The sequence below is a fragment of the Molossus molossus genome, unplaced genomic scaffold, assembly GCF_014108415.1.
Source record: "Molossus molossus isolate mMolMol1 unplaced genomic scaffold, mMolMol1.p scaffold_m16_p_11, whole genome shotgun sequence".
NCBI classification, from domain to species: Eukaryota; Metazoa; Chordata; class Mammalia; order Chiroptera; family Molossidae; genus Molossus; species Molossus molossus.
Genome location: NW_023425346.1, coordinates 76,854,384 through 76,878,246, shown reverse-complemented (window position 1 = coordinate 76,878,246; position 23,863 = coordinate 76,854,384). Strand labels below are relative to the sequence as shown.

The 23,863-nt window shown below is 36.6% G+C and overlaps 1 protein-coding gene across 3 annotated transcripts in view; it reads left to right on the top strand.

Annotated features, from left to right (window-relative positions):
* Window positions 1–23,863, top strand: part of METAP1D (methionyl aminopeptidase type 1D, mitochondrial) — an 89,055-nt gene that overhangs the window by 36,947 nt on the left and 28,245 nt on the right. The window contains exon 1 of one of the 3 annotated variants that reach the window (XM_036254311.1): window positions 21,240–21,319. The exons of 1 other annotated variant lie outside the window; for it this stretch is intronic. In XM_036254311.1, the coding sequence (XP_036110204.1) occupies window positions 21,298–21,319 (22 nt within the window). In that variant the 5' untranslated portion in view covers window positions 21,240–21,297. Of the gene's footprint in view, window positions 1–21,239; window positions 21,320–23,863 lie in introns of those variants that run through there. One more of the 3 variants, XM_036254312.1, reaches the window with a different exon arrangement.

Sequence of the window (23,863 nt, the reverse complement as noted above, 5' to 3'; positions counted from 1 at the left end):
ATCAAATTATATTGTTAAATCATCAAAAGGAGTTCTCACCTTTTAGATATACATACATAATTATACATATTTATGGATGAAATGATTATGCCTGGAATTGGCTTCCAAGTAATTCAGTGGGAAAGGAGGATGGTTATAGATGAAACAAAATCAGCAGGATCATTGTTAAAACTGGATAGTGGGTACCTGGCACTTTGTTATAGTAATCTGTCTATTTTGTGTATGTTCGAAATTTTCTATAAATAAAGGTTTTTAAAAAATAAGCTTAGGTTTGAAATCCAGATTTGCCACATAACTTTTGTGATCTTGGGCAAATCTCTTACCTTCCTTAAGCCTCAGAAGTTTTTGTCTGTGAAATAAGTACAATAATATCTTACCATTTTACCTTACATGGGTTGTTGGACTAAATTAAATAATGTGTATGAGGTTATTTTGTAAATTGCTACAAACATGTCAGTTGTATCATTATTATTAAGCTTCTGAAAGGATATAGTTTTTCTGCTAAGAAAATTTGGTAATTTTTTATGTTTCATCAAGTAGTATTGTTGTCCCATGTATATTATGTCAATTTAAGAACTCTGGAACAGGACAGATTCATAAAAAAGAGAGAGAGAGAGAGAACTAAACCACCTTCTTAACACCACATACAGGAATAAACTCAAAATGGATTAAAGACTTAAACTATAAAACTCCTAGAAGAAAACATAGGCAGTAAAATCTCTGACATTTCTCTTAGCAATATGTTTTCTAATATATGTCCTCAGGCAAGGAAATCACAAGAAAAAATAAACAAATGGGACTACATGAAACGAAAAAATTTTTGCAGCAAAGGAAACCATCAACAAAATGAAAACACAACCTACTAGATTGGAGAAGATATTTGCCAACAGCACACCCAGTAAGGGGTTAGTATCCAAAATTTATAAAGAACTCATACAACTCAAAACCCCAAAAGCAAAACAATCCAGTTTAAAAATGTGCAGAGAACCTGAATAGACACTTCTCCAAAGAGGACATACAGATGGCCAACACATGAAAAGATGCTCAATATCACTAATCATCACAGAAATACAAATTAAAACAATGAGATATCACCTCACATTTTTCAGAGTAGATATCATCAACAAATCAACAAACAACAAGTGTTGGTGAGGATGTGGAGAAAAGGGACCCTTGTACACTGTTGGTAGGAATGCAGATTGGTGCAGCCACTGTGGAAGACAGTATGAAGGTTCATCAAAAAAAATTTAAAGTGGAACTGCCTTATGACCCAGAGATTCCACTTCTGGGAATATATTCCAAGAAACCTAAAACACTAATTTGAAAGAGGATATGCAGCCCTATGTTCATTGCAGCATTATTTACAATAACCAAGTTATGGAAACAACCCAAGTGCCCATTGATAAACAAGTGGATAAAAAAGTGCTGGTACATATATGCAGTGGAATATTACTTGGCCATAAAAGAGGATGAAATCTTACCATTTCTGACAGCATAGATGGACCTAGAGGGTGTTATGCTAAGTGAAATAAATCATTCAGAGAAAGACAAATACCATATAATTTCACTTATATGTGGAATCTAAAGTACAAAATAAACTAACAAAATAGAAACAGACCTATAGTTACAGAAAACAGACTGATGGTTGCCAGAGGGGAAGGGGGTTAGGTGCTTGGTGAAAAAGGTGAAGGGATTAATAACTACATATTGGTAGTTACAGAATAGTCCCGGGGATGTAAAGTGTAGGGGATGTAAATAATATTATAAGTGCCAGGTGGGTAGTTGAAATATTGGGGGAACCACTTTGTAAAGTATATGATTGTCTAACCATGATGCTGTACACCTGAAACTAATACAAGTAGAAAAGAGAGTAAAGAGGACACATGTATGGTGACAGAAGACTAAACTTTGGTAATGAGTATGCAATGCAATATACAGATGATATAATATAACACTGTACACCTGAAACTTATATAATCTTATTAACCAATGTCATACCAATAAATTTAATTTTAAAAATACCAAATTATAAATAGAATATCACTATTAGAGAATTTCACAGTAAAAATTGCTGCAGGCAAGATCCACCAATGGTTGCTAAAATTAGTGGACAAAAGTTTAAGCAAAAACAGGACATTTGCATAGTCTCAAAGTAAAACATTTAATAATTACAATGGAAAATAGTATCTTTACATTGGATAATCTTGGTAGCCACCATCTTAGCCAAGGTTACCATCATACGAAAACTCTGATGTGGTGCACTGAGAAGGATATGTCTATATTGTATTATTCCAGATGCTCTATCTCAATTTTATCATGAGAAAACATCAGACAAAGAAAAATTGAAGAACAATCTACAAATAACTGACCGATACTCTTCAAAGGTTTCAAGGTCATGAAAGATGAGGAAGGTTGAGGAACTGTTACAGACTTGAGGTAACTAAGAAGGCAAGACAACTAAATGCAATATGGGATCTTGAATTGGATCCTGGAACAGAAAAATTACTTTCGTGGGAAAACTGGAGGCACCTGAATAAATTCTGTTCTGTACTTTAGTTAATAGGATTGTACCTTAGTGTTTCTAAATCCTCTATGGTTATGTAAGATATTAACACGATGAATGAAGCTGGTGAAAGGTATATGGGATTCTCTCTGCTATTTTTGCAACTCTTCTGTAAGTCTAAAATTATCTCAAAAGAAAAAGATTTTTAAGAAAACTCTGCAATGAGAATATAGTTACATGGTCATCAGGAGTATTTATTAACTATTTTTTAAAAATTTTTAAAGAAAATTTTTTTTTCTTTATTGATTTTAGAGAGAGAGGAATGGAGAGAGACACAGAGAGAGACAGAAACATCAATGAGAGAAAACATCAGTTGGCCGCCTCCTGCATGTCCCCCATTGGGGATTGGGCCCACAACCTGGGCTTGTGCCCTGACTGGGAATCGAACCAGCAATCTCTTGGTGCATGGGTTGACGCTCAACCATTGAGCCACACTGGCAGGGCTTATTAATCAATCTGTAGTAATAGAATAATTACAAGAATTTATTTAAAAGTCTTTCAAATACAAATTTCTTAAAGCCTAAGCAATTAAATGTAATATAAACAACTATGCTCTTTTTTTTTACTGCATTGTAGAAATTGTGAATTATTTCTGATTTTTAAAAACTTACTTGATTTAAAAAAGTGCTTGAGTTTAGCATAATAAATATTTTTAATTACTTGCATCATAATTACAGAAACAACTGTTAGACCACTTTCTCTCTCTCTCTCTGTCTCTCTGTTTTCTTTGCCTCTCTCTTCCTTCTTTCCTTCATTTTTTTCCTTTCTTCTTTTGCCTCCTTTCCCCCTACCTCCCTTCTAAGCACTTTATTGTGAAATATATAGAGAGAAATATGTAAAATAAATGTATAATGTAATGAATGTATAATGTAATGTAAAGCAAACACCTATATAACTACTGTGCGTGTTTATAAAAACATCAGAACGTTGCCTGCACCTCAGAGGAATCCGCATGCCTTTCTCTTCCATCTCCTAGGTAATCACAATCTGGACTTCAGTAATTTTCACTTCCTTGCTTTCGTTTATAGTTTAACCCCATGTATAGAGTGCTAAACAGTGTGATTCAATTTTGCCTGTTTTGAACTTTACATAAATAGAATCATACAAAAGGTACCCTAATTTGTGTGTGTCTAGCTTCTTTTTTTTTTTTTTTTTTATCTTCACCCAAGGACAATTTTCCATTTTTTGTACAGATAGAGTGGGAGGGAGAGGAAGAGAGAGAGAGAGAGAAACATTGACGTGAAAGGGACACATCGAGTGGCTGCCACCCGCACAACCAACCAGGGCCGGGGACAAACTGCAACCGAGATACATGCCCTTAGCGAGAACCGAACCCGGGTCTCTCCGGACCGCAGGCCGATGCTCTAACCGCTGAGCCAAACTGGCCAGGGCTGTCTGGCTTCTTTGACGTGATTTTGTATTTTAAAGATCTGTCCATATTGTTATTTGTAGCTGTACTTTATTTATTTTGGTTGCTGTATAGTCTTGGATTTTATGAATTTATCATAATTTATCCATTCTATTGTTGATGGACATTTGGGTTCTTTCCACTTTTTTTCTAGCATAAACACTTGTGTGTGTGTCTTGGTGCACTTCCGTATGCATCTCTATTGTGTATATACCTAGGAGTGAACTAGTGACTTTATATTGTCAGTTTTCCAAAGTGGTTGTACCAATCAACACTCTCTCTAGTAGTAGCATACAAGTGTTTTTGTTGCCTCACATCCTCACCTGTACTTATACTGACTTTTAAAATGCTTTCTTTAAAATATTATTAGTAAAAATAACATAGATAAAAATAAGTTTACTATTGTCTATTACCTATATGTACTGTAACTTAAAAGTCTGGATTTTATTTGAGGGGTGTGTGTGTGAGTGTGTGTGTGTGTGTAGGAATATTTCAGAGGCACATAAACTCTTTCTGAGTATTATGTCTACTTACTAAATTACATCTTCCCACCTAACTACTATTCTGGATACCAGAACAAAATAGTATAGCTTTAAAGAAGGAGAGAATATTTTTGTACCTTTTCATTCATAGTGATATTAAACCTATACTGAGTGATAGCTTAACTTATTGATTGTCATGTGCCAGGGCCATGCTAAATTAGTACTTAGGACATATGAACTTATTGAATCCTTACAACAATTTTTTATTTTTCCATTTTGAACAGATGAAGAAACTAAGTCACAGAGTAGTTAAATAATTTGCAGAAGGTTGGCAGCTAGTAAATCTCAGAGCCAGAACTGAAGCTAGACAGTCAGTTCCACTGGTTGCATCTGAGTTATGTACAATTAAGTAGACCTCCTGCCTGTATTGGTGAACTCTGGATAGAGTGATGATAGCCTTCTAGAGCCACATGCTTCCTATCAGGGTGGCTGTATTGGGGCTTGAAATGTTCACTCTGGTGTTAAGGATTAAGTAAGAAGGGTTGTTTGAACTTTAAAATGGATGTGATTCCTTTCACTTGCTCTAGAAGTTGGAAAAAGGTTGCAAATGAGGATCCTGGCTCTGGAACTGGTACAGGTTTTATAGGAAGAAATGAGACTTGGCCTTGTCTTCTCCTCTCTAGTGCTTTCAGGGCTGCTCAGTTTCCATCTGCTTTCCAGCTGAGAGAAGGAGGCTGAGAATGGGAGGTAGGAGGCAGTAAGTGGGCGTCTCACTTTTCCTAATTGTCCAACAGTGTGGAACACCTTTTCTTTTAAAAACCACATTGTAAATGGCAGCAACATTCCCAGGCTAGCTCAGTTAACCCGTAATGTTGTTAAAATACTAGGTGCTCACTGCTGAATGTTTCCAAACTTTTAGCTTTCATTGTAGTATTTTAGTTAAATTATGGGCAAATAGGCTAGCCTGGTACTTAGCCACATTGTTTATGTAAGAAATTGCTTACATACAGCTAAGACTACATATTTATCTTGGTGTAGAACTAACTTTATCTGTAGTATAGATCAACTACCTGAATATTCTGCTTCAAGCACACTGTAAATATGCATTTGTTGTTTTGATAATAAAGCGAAAAACCTCTAATGAGATAGGGAATCAGACACACTGTGACTGGGACCAAATTTTAATTAGCTAAGATAGTTTTAAAATTCTAGCAATACAAAAAAAATTCATCTGCTTTTCATTTTTCATATAGGGCTTTTATTTATCAGCCTGCCCAAAACATTGAAACATATTAATGTAGCTATCTGAACCACTTGTAGATCTTCAGACTTGTGTGGCAAAAGGAATGATAATTATAATCTGCTTCAGGCTACAGGCTAGAATAATTCAAAAGGAAATGTGCATTACTAATACGGTAAAGCCCATAAATTCTCAATGTCAGTTTGCCACTTGTGGCTGAAAATTGCAGTCAGGCTGGTTGGCTAGAGGCAAAAAGACTAGAGTTACATAATATTTATGAGGTCTAAAGTTAGCAATCACCAAAACCAAATATTGCCAGTCTTTTCGGATTATTCCATGAGGTCAGCATCATCTAATCATGGCAATGGAGTTGAGAGCAGGGTGGATTTGGTCATTATGAAACATTAGTTATAAGTGTGAATTCTGTCCATGTCAGTCCACTGCAACCTCCTCTATGGATTTATAGCCTTCCTGTTTTATACATTATTCCCAAAATGCCTGCTTGGGGGACCCTATACCATCGTGTAGATACCTACTGGCTGCCTCGGGTATTATAACACAAAGATAGAAATAGACCGTCCCTCACTCTGCAGTGTTTCTTCAACACTTCCACTGTTGAACTTCTGTGAAGACTTCCTACCTCTCTGTACATCGTCATGATGGACAAACCCAAAACACTTCTTAGATCCCAGCCGGCACCTTACATCACACTGCACTTGGAAACAATTACATGTCCAGCCTTGTGCTCTCTTGTGCTCCAGTGTACTTTCAGTAGTTTGACTTGCATAGAAGATGAGCAGCTAAAACTCTGGGCCCCAGGATTACTCCTGTGGCTGTGAACTGCAAATTAGAAATGTGTGAATAACTTTTTAGTTCCACCATCAAGAAGCACTAGTCCTGCCCTGGCCGGTTTGGCTCAGCAGTTAGAGCGTTGGCCTGCGGTCCAGAGAGACCTGGGTTCAGTTCCCGCTAAGGGCACGTACCTTGGTTGCAGTTTGTCCCCAGCCCTGGTTGGGTCGTGTGGGTGGCAACCACTTGATGTGTTGCTCTCACGTCGATGTTTCTCTCTCTCTCTCTCTCCCTCTCGTTCTATCTGAACAAAATATCGAAAAATGTCCTCGGGTGAGGATAAAAAAAAATAAAAATAAATAAAAAAGAAGCACTAGTCCTGAGCTATTCCTAGAGCAACTGCAGGTCAATGCTCATGTTAAATGCTTTGTTTTTTCAAGTATAAACAGCATCTCAGATTTTTAAAAACCCTTTCATTTCCTACACTTCTTAGAATTCTTTAGAAAAGATTTTTTTTTAGTGCTGAATCAAAAACTTTTTATTATTGAAAATGTCAAATATAGGGAAAAGGATGTAATACTCTTCCATGCTATTGTCCATATACCAGATATTTCCAATGAAAAAAAAACAAAAAAAAAAAGCACAGTCTTTTTTTTGGGGGGGGGTGGTATGTGCCCCTAGAGGCAACTGAACCCAGGACTCTTTGGTCCACAGGCCAATGCTCCAGCCACTGAGCCAAACCGGCCAGGGCAAAATCAGTCTTTTTTTTTAATGTCAACTGTATGGCATAATGATTTTCCAAACTTGTAGGTGGAGTTAGAAGTAGTATGTTGAAACTGATGGAAAAAAATATATCAGGAGAGCATTTGCTCAAAGGAAGCAATCGAGAGAGGATCCCCCCGCCCTACTAACACTTCCAAGGGGAAGTCAAACAATGCAAGAGAATCCTAGGAACTAGGTCTATACTGAGGCCTTGTTCAGAAGACTGTCAAAGACTAAACTGTAAACTTAAGTAAGTTTAAGATCACTGCCCTATAGTTAGGCAGAAAATATAATGAAAAACATTACATTTATAAAGCAACCAAGAATATAAAATACATTGGAACAAACAAATAATAAGAAATGTATAGGACCTATCTAAAGAAAACATTAGATCTCTGTACAGAGGAATATTAAGAATACTGCAGTAAGTGCAAAGATATCTCTTGTCTTAAATAAAACAACTAAATATTTTAGAGTCATATTCTCCCTAGATTAATCCATAAATTCAGTGTGAACCCAACTGAGTGGCCAAAAGCACTTTAAATACAGTTCAAATGCAAATGGCAAACTGAAAAAAAAATTGGAAGGACTACCAAAATGGAGACAGAATGAATGGAAGCTACACAGACCATCTCCCAGGACCAAACTGGAATTACAACTAAAATAAAGACAAATCGTCTGGAAAAAGCAACAGAAAAGCAGCTTACGAGGACCATATAACCAGTGACACTGACTCGATCCTGGTAGGATTGCGGAGGTGTGAGAGGGGGGCTGGGAGCCCATGGACAGCAGTGATCTTAACTGTGAGCAGTGCCCTCGGGTTTAAAGTCCCAAGCGTCTCCACAGCACAAAGCTGGGACAGAGACTAAAATAGCCACAGTCACTCACCTTGGGCTCTGGCAGAAAGAGGGCAACTGGACTGGAACTGTGTGGGGACACTCGAGATTTGGAGGGCGCTCACAGCTTTTCCTGAGTTTTGGCCATGTAGGACAGTGGCCATCCTACTCCTTCCCAGGGCTCTGGGTAGAGGCGGCAGCCCCTCCCTTGGAGATTCAAACCCACCCTGTGGGCCATTGAAATGCAAATTGAGGCTCATTAACAACCAGCATCTGCCCTACCCTCAGTAAATCCCCTTACGCTGAGCACCTGAGGGAGTTTTTCATTCAACTGAGAACCCAAGGCTCTTCAAGTAACTGCTACTGATCATCCAGGCAAAAAGCTAGAGGATAGATAATTGTACCATTCCTGGACTAGCAACTCTAACCAGGAAAGTAAGACTAGACAGTGGTGTTTAATGTGGGTCCTCCCTTGCTCATCCAAACCCAGGAGAGGGAGCCACAAAGAGCAGAACACCAAAACCCACAGGGAAATTTTGGCAGGCTCCAAAGCCCACTGGGATAGCCAAAATGGTGAAACACAGAAACAAAAGCCAAATGAAAGAACAAGAGACCTCTACTGAAGATGAGATAAATGTGGAGCAGTTAAGCAAATTAACAGAGCTGGAATTCAGAGCCATGATCTTGAGGAAGCTCAATAGCATGAGTAAGGATATAGAGATGTTGAAAATCAACCAATTGGAAATTAAAAATCACCAAGAAGAAATCAAGAGTGACATATCAGAAATAAAGAACACATTGGAAGGTCTAAACAGCAGAGTAGAGAAAGCTGAGGACTGGATCAGTGAATTAGAAGACAGGGTAGAAAAAAATCAACCAATCAGAAAACCAAAAAGAAAAAACAATGAAAAAACAAATGGGAAGACAGCTTAAGAGAACTGTGGGACAACTGGAAACATAATACTATTCACATCATAGGAGTCCCCGAAGAAGAAGAAAATAAGCAAGGGTTAGAGAATATATTTGAAGAAATAGTGACAGAAAATTCCCCTAATTTGGTGAAGGAAGAAGGCATTCAAGTTCAAGAAGCACAGAGAGCCCCAAGTAAGAAGAACCCAAACAGGCCCACACCAAGACACATAGTAATTAAAATGCCAAAAACTAAAGACAATCACTAATCATCAGAGAGATGCAAATCAAAACAACAATGAGGTATCACCTCACACCTGTCAGAATGGCCACCATCAACAAATCATCAAACAACAAGTGTTGGCGAGGGTGTGGAGAAAAGGGGACTCTAGTACACTGCTGGTGGGAATGCAGACTGGTGCAGCCACTATGGAAAACAATATGGTGTTACCTCAAAAAATTAAAAATTGATCTTCCATTTGACCCAGTGATCCCACTTCTAGGAATATACCCTAAGAAGCCTGAAACACCAATCAGAAAGAATATATGGACCCCCATGTTCATAGCAGCACTATTTACAATAGCTAAGATCTGGAAACAGCCCTAGTGCCCATCAGTAGACGAATGGATCAAAAAGCTGTGGTACATATACACAATGGAGTACTACGCAGCGGTAAGAAAGAAAGATCTCTTATCCTTTGAGACTACATGGAGGGACCTTGAAAGTATCATCCTAAGTGAAACAAGCCAAACAGAGAAAGACAAATTTCATATGATCTCACTTATTTGTGGAATATAATGAACATAACAGTTTGAGGAATGGGGTAGTCCCAGAGACACGGAAGCGGGGTACAGACTGACAATCCCCTAAGGAGTGGGGAGGTGGGGGAGGGATGAACCACAGAACTTATACACATGTATGCATGAACAGTGGACATAGACAACAATCTGGGGAAGGGGCAGGGAGAGGAGGGGGAGGGGGGAATCAGTGGGGGAAAAAACGAGAATCATCTGTAACAAAAATTAATCAATAAAAAAAAAACAAGAAAAAAAACCCCAAAAAACTAAAGACAAAGAGAGAATTCTAAAAGCAGCAAGAGATAAGCAACAGGTTACCTACAAAGGAAACCCCATAAGGCTCTCAGATGACTTCTCACAAGAAACAATACAGGCCAGAAGGGAATGGCATGAAGTAATCAAGCTCATGAAAAACAAGGATCTGAATCCACGACTACTCTACCCAGCAAGGCTGTCATTCAAAATAGAAGGTCAAATAAAGAGCTTCCCAGACAAAAAAAAAAAGGTTAAGGGAATACATTAGCACCAAACCAGCACTGCAAGATATGCTAAAAGGACTGCTGTAATTAGTAGAAGAAATAGGAAGAAAACTATAAACACACTAAACAAACATGGCAATAAATAAGTACATATCAGTAATCATCTTAAATGTAAATGGATTGAATGCTCTGATAAAAAGACACAGAGTAGCCCTGGCCAGTTTGGCTCAGCGGTTGGAGCATCGGCCTGCGTCCAGAGAGACCCGGGTTCGGTTCCCGCAAAGGGCATGTACCTTGGTTGCAGATTGTCCCCTGGTTGGTCGTGCAGGTGCCAGCCACTCGATGTGTCCCTTTCACATCGATGTTTCTCTCTTTCTCTCTCTCTCCCTGCCTCCCTCCTACTCTATCTGAACAAAAAATGGAAAAATGTCCTCGGGTGAGGATAAAAAAAAAAAAAAGACACAGAGTAGCTGATTGGATAAGAAAGCATGACTCATATATATGTTGTTTACAAGAGACCTATCTCACAACAAAAGACTCACATAGGTTGAAAGTGAAGGGATGCAAATAAATCTTCCAAGCAAATGGAAAGGAAAAAAAAGCTGGGGTAGCAATACTCATATCTGATAAAATAGATTTCAAAATGAAGGCCACTACATAATATTGAAAGGATCTATCCAACAGGAAGATATAACCTTGATAAACATATATATACCCAATATAGAAGCACCAAAATATATTTAAAAATCTTCTGCAGGACTTCAAAGGAGAAATCGACAGCAATACAATCATAGCAGGAGACTTCAGCACCCTGCTGACATCACTGGATAGATCCTCTAGGCAAAAAATTAGCAAGGAAACAGAGACTCTAAATGAAGCACCAGGCCAAGTGGATTTAATAGATATCTACAGAAAATTATACCCCAAAACTACAGAATTCACATTCTTCTCAAGTGCACATGGGACATTCTCAAAGATAGAACACATGTTAGGACACAAACTAAGTCTCTACAAATTCAAGAAGATTGAAATCATATCAAGCATCTTCTCAGATTACAATGGCTTGAAACTAGAAATCAATTGCAAGAAGAACATGCAAAGACATTGGAACACATGGAGGCTAAATAGCATGTTATTAAACAATGAATGGGTTACCAAGGAGATCGAGGAAGAAATTAAAAACTTCCTGGAAACCAACGGAAATGAACGCACAACAACACAAAATTTATGGGATGCAGTGAAAGCAGTTCTGAGAGGGAAGTTCATAGCACTACAGGCCTACCTCAAGAAACAAGAAAAATTTCTAATAGACTATCTAACCTCACAACTTAAAGAATGAGAAAGCAAAGAAAAGGAAAACCCCAGAGCAAGTAGAAGGAAAGAAACAGTAAAGATAAGAGCAGAAATAAATGACATAGAGACTAAAAAAACAATTCAAAGGATCAATGAAACAAAGAGCTGGTTTTTCAAAAAAGATAAACAAGATTGATGGACCCTTAGCTAGACTCACCAAGAAACAAAGAGAGAACCCAAATACATAAAATCAGAAATGAAAGAGGAGAAGTAACAACTGACACCACAGAAATACAAAAGATCGTTAACAACGACTATGAACAATTATATGGCAACAAATTCGACAATCTAAGTGAAATGGACACATATCTAGAAACACATCGTCTCCCAAAACTGGACCAGGAATAGATAGAAAACTTGAACAGACCAATAACAACTAAGGAAATTGAAGAGGAAATCAAGGCTCTCCCAGCAAACAAAAGCCCAGGCCCAGATGGCTTCACGGGGGAGTTTTACCGAACATTCAAAAAAGAATTAACATCCATTTTCCTCAAACTATTTCAAAAAATTCTAGAAGAAGGCTTCCAAACTCATTTTATGAGGCCAGCATAATTCTAATTCCAAAACCAGAAAAAGACACTACAAAGAAAGAAAACTACAGGCCAATATCCCTGATGAACATAGACGCCAAATTCCTGAACAAAATACTAGCAAATTGGATCCAGTAATATATCAAAAAAATTATTCACCATGACAAACAGGGATTCATCCCACGGATGCAAGGCTGGTGCAGTATTGGCAAATCAATAAATGTGATACACCACATAAATAAAACGAAGAATAAAAGCCACATGATCATATCAATAGATGCTGAAAAAGCATTCGACAAAATCCAGCATTCGTTTCTGACAAAAACACTCAGCAGTGTGGGAATAGAGTGATCTTATCTCGACATAATAAAGGCATATATGAAAGACCTACAGCCAACATCATACTCAATGGTCAGAAACTAAAAGCATTTCCCTTAAGAACAGGAACAGGACAGGGATGCCCACTTTCACCACTCTTATTTAACATAGTAGTAAAAATCATAGTCACACCACTCAGACTTGAAGAAAAAATAAAAGGGATCCAAATTGGAAAGGAGGAAGTGAAACTGTCATTATTTGCAGATGACATGGTATTTTACATAGAAAACCCTAAAGACTCCATCAAAAATCTACTGGACTTAATAAATGAATTTGGCAAAGTTGCAGGATACAAAATTAATGTCAAGAATTCGACGGCATTCTTATACACCAATGATGAACTTACGGAAAGAGAAACTAAAAAAACAATCCCATTTACCATTGTGGCAAAAAAAGTGAGATACCGAGGAATAAACTTAACCAAAGTAGTAAAGGACCTATGTGCAGAAAACTACAGGACATTGAAAAAAGAAATAGAGGAAGATATAAAAAAGTGGAAGCACATACCTTGTTCATGGATTGGAAGAATTAACATCATTAAAATGTCCGTACTACCCAAAGCAATCTATAGATTCAATGCAATCCCCATCAAAATACCAACAACATATTTCACAGAACTAGAACAAATACTTCAAAAGTTCATATGGAACCAAAAAAGTCCCCGAATAGCCACAGCAATCTTGAAAAAGAAGGACAAAATAGGTGGGATCATAATATTGGGTATCAGATTATACTACAAAGCTACTGTAATCAAAACAGCCTGGTACTGGCACAAGAACAGGCATATAGGCCAGTGGAACAGAACAGAGAACCCCGAAATGGACCCAAGACATTATGCTCAATTAATATTTGACAAAGGAGATGAGAGCATACAATAGAGTAAAGACAGTCTCTTTAATAAATGGTGTTGGGAAAATTGGACAGCTGCATGCAAAAAAAAAAATGAAACTAGACCATCAACTTACACCATACACAAGAATAAACTCAAAATGGATAAAAGACTTAAATGTGACCCGAGAATCCATAAAAATCCTAGAAGAAAAGGTAGGCAACAAAATTTCGGACATCATACACAGCAGAATTTTCACTGATACATCACTTAAGGCAACAGAAACAAAGGAAAAAATGAACACATGGGACTACATCAAACTAAAAAGCTTCTGCACAGCAAAAGAAACAACCATCAAAATGGAAAGGCAACCCACTGTATGGGAGAGCATTATTGCCAATGATACATCAGATAAGGGGTTAATTTCCAAAAAAATATAGAGTACTCATACAACTCAACAAAAGGAAGACGACCCAATTAAAAAATGGGCAGAGGAGCTGAATAGACACCTCTCCAAACAGGACATACAAATGGCCAGGAGACATATGAAGAAATGCTCAACATCACTAATCATCAGAGAGAGGCAAATTAAAACAACAATGAGGTATCACCTCACACCTGTCAGAATGGCCACTATCAACAAATCATCAAACAACAAGTGTTGGCAAGGGTGTGGAGAAAAGGGAACCCTAGTACACTGCTGGTGGGAATGCAGACTGGTGCAGCCACTATGGAAAACAATATGGTGTTACCTCAAAAAATTAAAAATTGAACTTCCATTTGACCCAGTGGTCCCATTTCTAGGAATATACCCTAAGAAGCCTGAAACACCAATCAGAAAGAATATATTTACCTCCATGTTCATAGCAGCACTATTTACAATAGCTAAGATCTGGAAACAGCCCAAGTGTCCATCAGTAGGCAAATGGATAAAAAAGCAGTGGTACATATACACAATGGAGTACTATGCAGCTGTAAGAAAGAAAGATCTCTTATCCTTTGAGATGACATGGAGGGACCTGGAAAGTATTATCCTAAGCAAAACAAGCCAAGCAGAAAAAGAAAAATACCACATGAGCTCAGTTATTTGCGGAATATAATGAACATAACAGTCTGAGGAATAGGATAGACTCAGAGACGTGGACGTAGGGTACAGACTGACAACCCTCAGAAGAGGGGGTGGTGGGGGAAGGGAAGAGATAAACCACAGAACTTATATCCATGTACGCATAATCAATGGACATGGACAACAAAGCCGGGGACAGTGTGGGGGGGATGGGGAGAGGGATGTCAATCGGATAAAAAAGGAAAAACATCTGTAACAAAAATAAAATTAAAAAAAAAAAACTGGAACAATGTAGTATATAAATTAACAGAGCACTCAAAAATAAGTCAAGTGAAAACCAACCCATGAGGCCTAAATGGAGATTTCACAAAATAATATATATACATAAATAAAAAGAAAGATCCTCAACCTCAGCAATATCTGAAGAAAAATAAGTAAAAGTAGGATACCGTTTTTTTAACTTATAAGACCAGCCTTAATATTGGTGAGAGTGTAGGAAAGTAGGCACCATTGAGAATATACATTTCTGTTTTGTGGAGAGTAGCTTTACAAATATGTCAAAATTTTGCATATTTCTTAACCCAAAGAATTCTACTTCTAGGAATTTAAACTAAAAAGAATAGTTGGTTATATCTGCAGCCGTATTTGTAAAAAGTAGATTATGCAAGGAAAAAAAATTTAAAAGAACCTGCCTAAATGCTCATCATTGGTTAAATAAAGTACTATGTGACCCACCCATATAAAGGAATACTATAACAACTAAATCAACCCAAGAGGCTTAAAAAGGATCATGTATATCTATGTTTTTTTGTTATAGACAGATGTTTTTCATATATTGTAGAGAGAAATTAATTGCTTTCAAAATAGCAGTTTAATAAAACTACATGTATACATAGAATATATATAAAATATGATAAATTAATATTCTATAAAATATGAATATATTCTAAAAACTATATTAGGAGTTACATAGAGATGCTCTAAAGTATATTTGCTGAATGTCAGCAGTGATCAATTGAGGAAGATTTTTACTGTTTTTTACTATTTACTATTTCTGCTTTTTCAGTATTATAAAAATATCTAATACTATCCATTTTCATAATCAGAAATTAAAATATGGGCTTCTCATGGACTTTGGCTCATTCTGTGTGGTTTCAGGAGAGGGCAGAGCACATCCACTTGAGAGGATGACCTTTCAGAAGTAGATTCAGAATGAAACAGTTAATGCTAGACATTGTCTCCTTTGCGACTCCCAACGACCCACTAAAGAGCTTCCATGGGAGGGATGCGACTGTATGTCGTTTCCATACTTGTTTTTAGAAAGTACCCAAATCACATAGAACAGAAAGTGGTAGGATGGTTGTGCAAAATAGGATTCTGGCACGTCGACTGGCCGTGTAGGCAAAGTCATCCCTCGATCACACCCAGTGTAAAGTCAGTCATGAGGATACAAGAAGGAAATTGGAGGTCCCGTTTGTGAGTTCACATCATTGCTTTTCATGTTCCTCACCAGATTCTTTCTTACTGACTCGGGGCTGAATCCAGGTAATCTGCAGCACTTTCCAAAGGCTGCTTCTGCTTTTTCTTGTTCCCCTTTTCCTCTTCACTTTCTAGGAGCCGTCAGCAGGCAAGACAGGATTGTTGTCCAGAGCGGGGGCTGTGTCCTCATCTGTGCTGCTGTATATTTTTATAGGTACCATACATCTGACCCTAACTTTGGGATCCAATTCATTTCAAGCTGGGCTCCCCAAATTTTATTTTTTCTTTTCGAATGAAAAAGTTCTTTTAGATTTTCATCTAATGCTTTTTTAAAATGTTACACTTCAGTATCTCAGAAATCTGTCCCTGTGGGTGCTCATTTGGGTTCTGAAAATGGACCTAGGGTCTTGAAGTGGTTTCTGAATAAATAATGAAACATGTGTTCAAAGTCTGCAACTCTTCCTTCTCCTTAACCACATCCTAGATAACCCGCCAACGGTGTCATTTGTGTGAATAGATTCTCTAGTTTTCGTTTTCAAGGCCTTTTTTTTTCCATTCTAGCTGTCTGAATGATTAATGTGACTAGGAAAATACTGTTGACCCATTTAAATCATGTCAAACAACATCCATTGCTCATCTACATAATGAAATACACACTGGACATTACATCTTAAGTGCGAGAGCCAGTGAACTACAAAATAATGTTTTAGTTATGTAGCTTATGAAAAAAATATAAGACATTAAGACTGACTATAACATTAAATATGAAATTATTCAAATGGTAATTATCAGTGAAAATCACCTATAAACTGAAACAGTTAATAGCTTTAATTGTTAATTAGAGGAAGTGGGGGTAGTTGCATGCAACAGTGTGAGTTTTAAAAGTCTTTATGTCAAAGCATGGTTTAATATTATTTGACTACTGTGGGATTTATTGTATACAGTTGAGTATTTCACTTATTAATCAGTGGTTGTGAAAATAACAGTTTGCTGAAAAATTAGAAAAAATGGTTTGACATTTTTATCATGGTTTAATTAAATTTGTCCTTGAATACATTTAAAGACAGCTAATTTATAGTTCAGACTATTTTGATCAATGATCAGATAACAAAGATAAGCTTTGACTACTTTTGAAATATTTAAATTTTGTAAAGACATCGTTTACACAGTGTTTAAATAAATGCAAAATTTAAAGGCATTGAATTTAGGTTATCAGGTTTCCATGGTTACACCTTTTGAAGTTATATTGTGTATTGTGTAAATAGGTCTGTGAGTCACTGATAATTATTTGTTTTTTTGTTTGTTCTGTTGGCAGTTCTCTGTTTAGCTGAATTTAATACAGTTCACACAGCTTGCTTTGGTTTATGTGTATTTTAGTGTTTGTGATTGACAGTGATTGAGTATTTCTTATGGAGTGCTTGCCTTTTTTTGTCATAAATGATGTATGTTGGTAGTGCTTGAAATGTAAATAAGTTCTTCCTGTATCACTGTTTAATAAACAGGAATTTTTATGCAAAGAACACTTCTTGGTACATTTGAACAATAAGATTTAGTAAGCACTAGAGTATTTCTATTAAATAGTTGCACACTGACACAAATATGTTTAAATTCTTACAAACTTTAAATGACTGAAATCACCAAGGACAACAAAACAGTTTACAGATAAGCACAACATTGACTAAATATGATTTAGTAACATAATGAAAATAGCAGCATTCTGATCTAATCCTTAAAATTGTGATATTAAGCTTTATAGGGAATGTCTTCACTGTCAAGTAGAACTTTCTACAACATGATTTCTCCCATCCCACCCTTTACACAAGTATAAAAACTATTCTGTATACTAATGTGTTTAAAAGGGTATGATTTCTTGAGGAAAGCTGGGGTCTTTTATGACTCTGAATGGAAGAAGATGTTTTCCTTAGAGCTCACAATTAGCCATCAGCATTTAGGAAGGTCCCACCCAAAACTTTGTACACTACAGTAATGAGATGCTGTCTAGTTTGCAAAGTATTTATACATCTGCAATATCATTTGATCATTGGAGTGGTCCTGTGATGAAGGTAGGAAAGGCCCAGTGCTTTGGATGATGAGGTTTTGAAGTAGCAGCTTTGTGAATTAGCCAAAGCATAGTTTGAAATTCAGGCTGGTTTCCACCTACTAATTAGTTTTTACCTACCTACATTTTAGTGATCTTCTCCCACAGTCAGGCAACCAGTGATCATAATTATTATTTATTGAGTGCTTACTTTCCATGCCTCATGTCATACAGTTATCATAGTAATCATTCGAAGAAGGTATTCCTGTTAACAGATGAGGAAACTAAGGCTTAGAGAGTATAACTAACTTGTCCAGGTAAACCAGTGGCAGAGAAGGAAACCAATTTAAACAAGAACTCAAGTAAATATAATTAGGAAGGTACAATTTTGGAGGAAAATCATACTAGCAAAATACAGTGTTTCACATTCTACAATATTTCTGCCCTGGCAGGGTAGCTCAGTTGGTTAGAGCATCATCCTGATACTCCCAAGTTTGCAGGTTCGATCTCTAGTCAGGGAAGATACTAGAAGCAACCAATGAATGCATAAATAAGTGGAACGACAAACCAAAGTCTGCCTCTCTTTCTTTCTCTCTAAAAATCAACAAATAACATTTTTTAAAATTCCACAATATTTCCTTTTTACCTCCAAATTGGCTATGTTTTATCTAGGCATTTTTCAGTTGGTTTTCTTTCTGTAACACCCTGGCAGAAGTATAGTTAAAAAAATATTCAATATACCTCACATTAGATAATAAACATGTTTCAAATATTGTATACATCAATGATTTCAGTGCCCTGGCCAGTTTGGCTCAGCGGTTAGAGCATCAACCTGTGGTCCAGAGAGACTCGGGTTCGGTTCCCGCTAAGGGCACATGCCTCGGTTGTAGTTTGTCCCCGACCCTGGTTGGTCGTGCGGGTGGCAGCCACTCGATGTGTCCCTTTCACGTCGATGTTTCTCTCTTTCTCTCTCTCTCTCTCTCCCTCCCTCCCACTCTATCTGAACAATAAAATGGAAAAATGTCCTCGGGTGAGGATAAAGAAAAAAAAATTAAAAAAAAAAAAAAAGATTTCAGTACGGTGGTTATGTTGAAGAATTTAATCTAAAAATGAGATGATGAATTAATCATTTCACCAAGTGTGAATATTTTGGTCAGATAAGGTTTTTAAGTAAAATTATGTTTTCCATTGTGAGAGGCAGCCTGCCTTGTACATACAGTTAAAGAGTACATCTTTTGTTAATTATGGTGGTGGTTTTAATTTTTAATCTTTAGTACAAAAAACAATAGTTTTATAGTTGAGCATCCATATCTGGAAAAAAAATACAAGGGCTAGTTTGTAAACAAACTTCTATAGGGCTCTTAAGCCTGCACCATTTTAATACATTTCACTTTTTGCATTTATGCCTAAAGCTATGGAGTGATTGTTTATTCACATGGTTAACTAAGTCTACACAGTTGAATTGAATATAACATAACTACATCAGTCCAAAAAGCTGCCTTCAGAACATGGGGATTGCCCAGGGGAGGGTAGAGAGGGCTGTGGGGAGGTGAAGGGGGGGAGAGGGGGATAAATGGTGATGGAAAGAGACTTGACTTGGGATGGGGAACACACAATACAGTGTACAGGTGATGTGCTGTGGAATTGTGCACCTGAAACCTATATAATTTTGTTAACCAGCGTCACCCCAATAAATTCAATAAAAAGGAAAAAATAGTACAAAAAAAAGCTGCCCTCAAGTCATTTGGAACTTTGTCTTTTACTAAAGAAGCTACAGTGTATTTTCTCTTATTTTTCTTGTGAAAATAATGCCCTGATGCATGATCTCAGCTTCTTTTGTCTTTAATCTATGTAATCACAACTGCAGAAGCTTGGAAATATATTGTTTTCCTAGAGCTTTAGCGTTCTCATTTTAGGCTATGGTTATTGGCCTACCTACCATTCCTATTGCCTGCTCACAGGCCAGAGACAAAACTCTCACAATTGTCATAGTAACCACTGTAGGATTTTATTTTATTTCATGCCTTTCACTTGGAGTTGTTCAGTGAAAACATTCTCAGAAAAATATTAAGAAGGTAGTTATTTTATTACTATTATTATTATTGTTATTATTATTATTATTATTTTGGTATTGATACTGCAGTTTGGTCAAAGCTCTGAGCTATTTTATATCAATTGTTTGCATAAATAACTTTAAATGGCTCATAAAAAGAGAGATAGGAAGAAGAGAAAAAAAAATATCTAACAATATAACTAGAGCATGTTGCATGTAGAATTCAGTTGACACTATTGTAAGATGAACACTAAAATTACACTCTTCAAATGCTTTAATACAATTGAAAAATATTCATATTAAAGCTGTTACTTTGATCATAAACTAAAAGTCCCAATGTCTTCTATCACTGGATATTTTTATCCAAATTACTAATATTTTGAGTAGTACTTTACACGAAAGTAGTGTTTATGAATAGGCCCTTAAAAAATAATCAAAGGACTGTCTTACTATAGTAGTCGTTTTAAACTTGTAATAGTTATATGGACGTTCTCTAAAATCGAACTCCATGTGTGATTTCTGTGAAATTGCTCTTGTTTATTCTCACTATATGCTTGAATATAAAAATTTTCCGTTTTCCTTCCTTTAACCAAAGTGTGTAAGGTAACAGGAATGTTGGGGTTTTTTCAGAGGCTTTGGGGAGCTGAAGCTTGCCTGATGTGCTGTGCTAACCTGGAAGTGTGTGTTCCCTGGGTCTCAGGACTATGTGCAATTCTTTTTTGTTCCTTTGATGGAACGACATTTGCTCTTGGTTCATTTTGGTGTTGTACTTCTCTAATCAGAGCTTGTCTTTTATTCCGTATTTAAATGATATTATGGCATCCAGAAAATCTGGCAAAGAAAATGATATTTTGATGACATTTTCACAGGGCTCAACTAGAATGAATTATTACATTTTAACCATAGCCCTAATAAACAGCTCCTTTATTTTCCCTACGAGAATACAATATTTCTTTGTCCAAGAAGTGCCTCAGTATATGTATTGTTGGAGTGCTAAAAAGCTTCTTTTCTCTAAACTTTAGAGAGAGAATGGGATTTTCTAAGCATATACTATTTCAGTGTGACTCAATATTTTATGATTATAAAGGTGAATTTAGATTAAAATTTGAATTAAACATTTTTATCTTAGATAGATAAATTTCATTCACATGTTTTCTTTTACTAATCATTTCTATGTAATTTTCACTTATTCACCAAATGATCTGCTTTTAGTTTTAGATTTTGAATTCTTACTATAATCATTGACAGCCCTCCCCAGCTGTGGTTGGACCAGCCTAAAGAAACTTTTTTTCTAGACTCAGAAACATGAGTCTACCTTATGAAGTAGGTATGTTTATTGATCTGTGTTTCTAGAATAAGGGGTTGTTTTTATCTCCCAAGAAAGGGGACTGCTTTTTGTTTAAATCATAGATTCCTGGCTGCTGGTGTTGTACAGTAATGAATCATCACATATTATCCAATTAGCTTTTGTAAAGAAGCAAAATGAAGCATTTTCATAAACCCTTTCTGAACTTGTCATTGATGTTATGCTATATCAGTTGCTATTGATAAACTTTACAAAGGAGGAGGGATGTAGCATGGAACCAACTTCCTGATGGAGCCTTGGGGAAGGTCATGTTTTGCCATGACCTGGGCATCATTCTTGAATGTTGTTATTATTGGAAGAGAGTGCCCTCAGGCCAGCACCCTTCCTCTCCCCTGAAGTACTCTAACTATGGCGGACTTTCCAGCTCATCTCTAGAACCAGGACTCTCAGGCTCTGCTCTATGGCTTGATGATGAGTTCTGACATCCAGAGGCATATCTGTCTGTGGTGAAGACCACTATCTCATCTTCACTTTACTATTTACTTTTATTAGTAGCAATGGCCCAATCCTGTTTTAATATGTGAATGATGAGGTCTCATAGATATTGCAAACTTAGAGCTTTAAGCCACGGTAACAAATTTTTATGTTTCCGCATAAAAGTAACTTGTGCTTTTTTTTTTAGTCACTTAAAATATTTTACACATTTCTTTTTTACTTCTGTGCAGTCTTTGTTACTGTTTTAGCAGTCTTAACCATAAATAACTTCAAGGATAACCCTATTGGATGTCAAATAGAATATATTTCAGATAAGTATTTATGCCACTATACTTTAGACTTAACTGTGTGCTTTATTTTGAGCATTAAAGAAAACGATCTGTTTTCTAATATCTGCATAACAATTGGGCCTGTATTCTCTTTATAAATGTTGTTTAATAAACGCTGTGGTTTTATCATTCAGAGGCTGTTGTTACCAAATGCTGTTAATTACGGGGGAAAATGTATTTTACAGGTTTGTGAAACTAATCCCCTCTTCTCCTTGTAATGGCATCTTAGCTTGAAATCCAGGAAGCAATGGTGTATGGTGTCCATATCCATGATTTCCTGAATTGGAGAAAAAGTGTGGAAAGCATCTGGGGAGAAGGAGGCTCTTTACCAGCTTGTTTCCTGTAAGCTCAATTGGAAGACCTTGTCTGTGCAAATAGATTTCAAAATAGAGCCTGCCCTTTGACTGTCTCCATAATTACATGGCTCGCTCTGTATTTTATTTGGCAGCCAGAGCAGTTAACCCCTGGAAGGAAGGGGCTGATGGCATGGCCAGCTTGGCTCCCAGACATGTCCATGGGAATGAATAAACCACTGTTTGGAGAAGCCTATAGCTAAATACACACCATAACAGTCTTCAACTGAGCTGAAGCTTTTTAAAAACAAGTTTAATAATGTTTATTATGATTGGTTTAAAAACTTACTTTGTCTTTATTGTGTAGATTGTAGAGAGATATTAATTGTTCTTTTTTTAAAAAAATTGGAGTTGTGGGAGTTCCTTGTTGCTTTGATGTAATCAGCATCTGTCAACAGAATGAATTTGCTTTTGTTTAGTTTCAAGGGCCCTTGTCCTTAAGCTTTGCCCAATCAGTATCTGCTTCAGCCTGGGGCATTCCCCTCCCTGGGTTGTCTTTTTTCTTCTTCAACAAATGCACAGGTTATATCTTGTGAAACGTGAGCTTCTCTTCTGCTTTATAGTATTCTTGAAATGGGAAGGAACCTTCAATCTTCTCATTTACTTTTGAAACATGTATCTTAGTACCGTATTATAAAAATGAGAGTCAAGTGATGCAGAGTATTTAATTTTCCTTTTGCAACATTTGTTCAAGTTATCAAACTTATCAAGCAGACAGTGTTTTAGTCAAGAAACATAGGCATGGATGCATTTGCACTGTCGTCTTTCAGAGTTGAAGCACACAGTGCTGTAACAGCTGAACTCCCACTCTGGGTAATTGATCAGCATTCAAGAAGTGTGATCTTTCTGTGGTTCTAAGTCTGCCTTGAAAATGTATTTCTATGGTGCAATCCCTTCTGAGCCTACTGTAGGAAGCAATATTTCTAAACAATTAAAAATATCTGTTTGCTTTTTTTAAGTTAATGTATTATTTAAGCAAATCATTTGGTTTAAAGTTTATCAATGAGTGTAAGAGCTGCATTTGAAAATGAATTAGCAAAACGTTGTTCTCTCTTAATAATCATAAATCATTTAAATCTGGCAAGCATTCCTGCATTCATCCAAAATAATTGCCTCCATTTGTAAAATCATTTAGATGTTGATATGCTATAAATAATAGGTCTGTTACTAGACTTTGGCATTTCTGATCATTATGAAAAAATATATTCAGTAAGACATTTTACAGGTGTCTTTTAAATTACACATTATCTCTGGTTGACATTGTTGGCTAATGTAAAGTAGTGCAGGCTACTTTGTCATGTTGTTTTCTGCTCAGATATTTGATACCTCTGAAATGTAACATAACTGGGAATCGATGGCACGCTACAGGGTGAAAGTGCTTCTCTTAG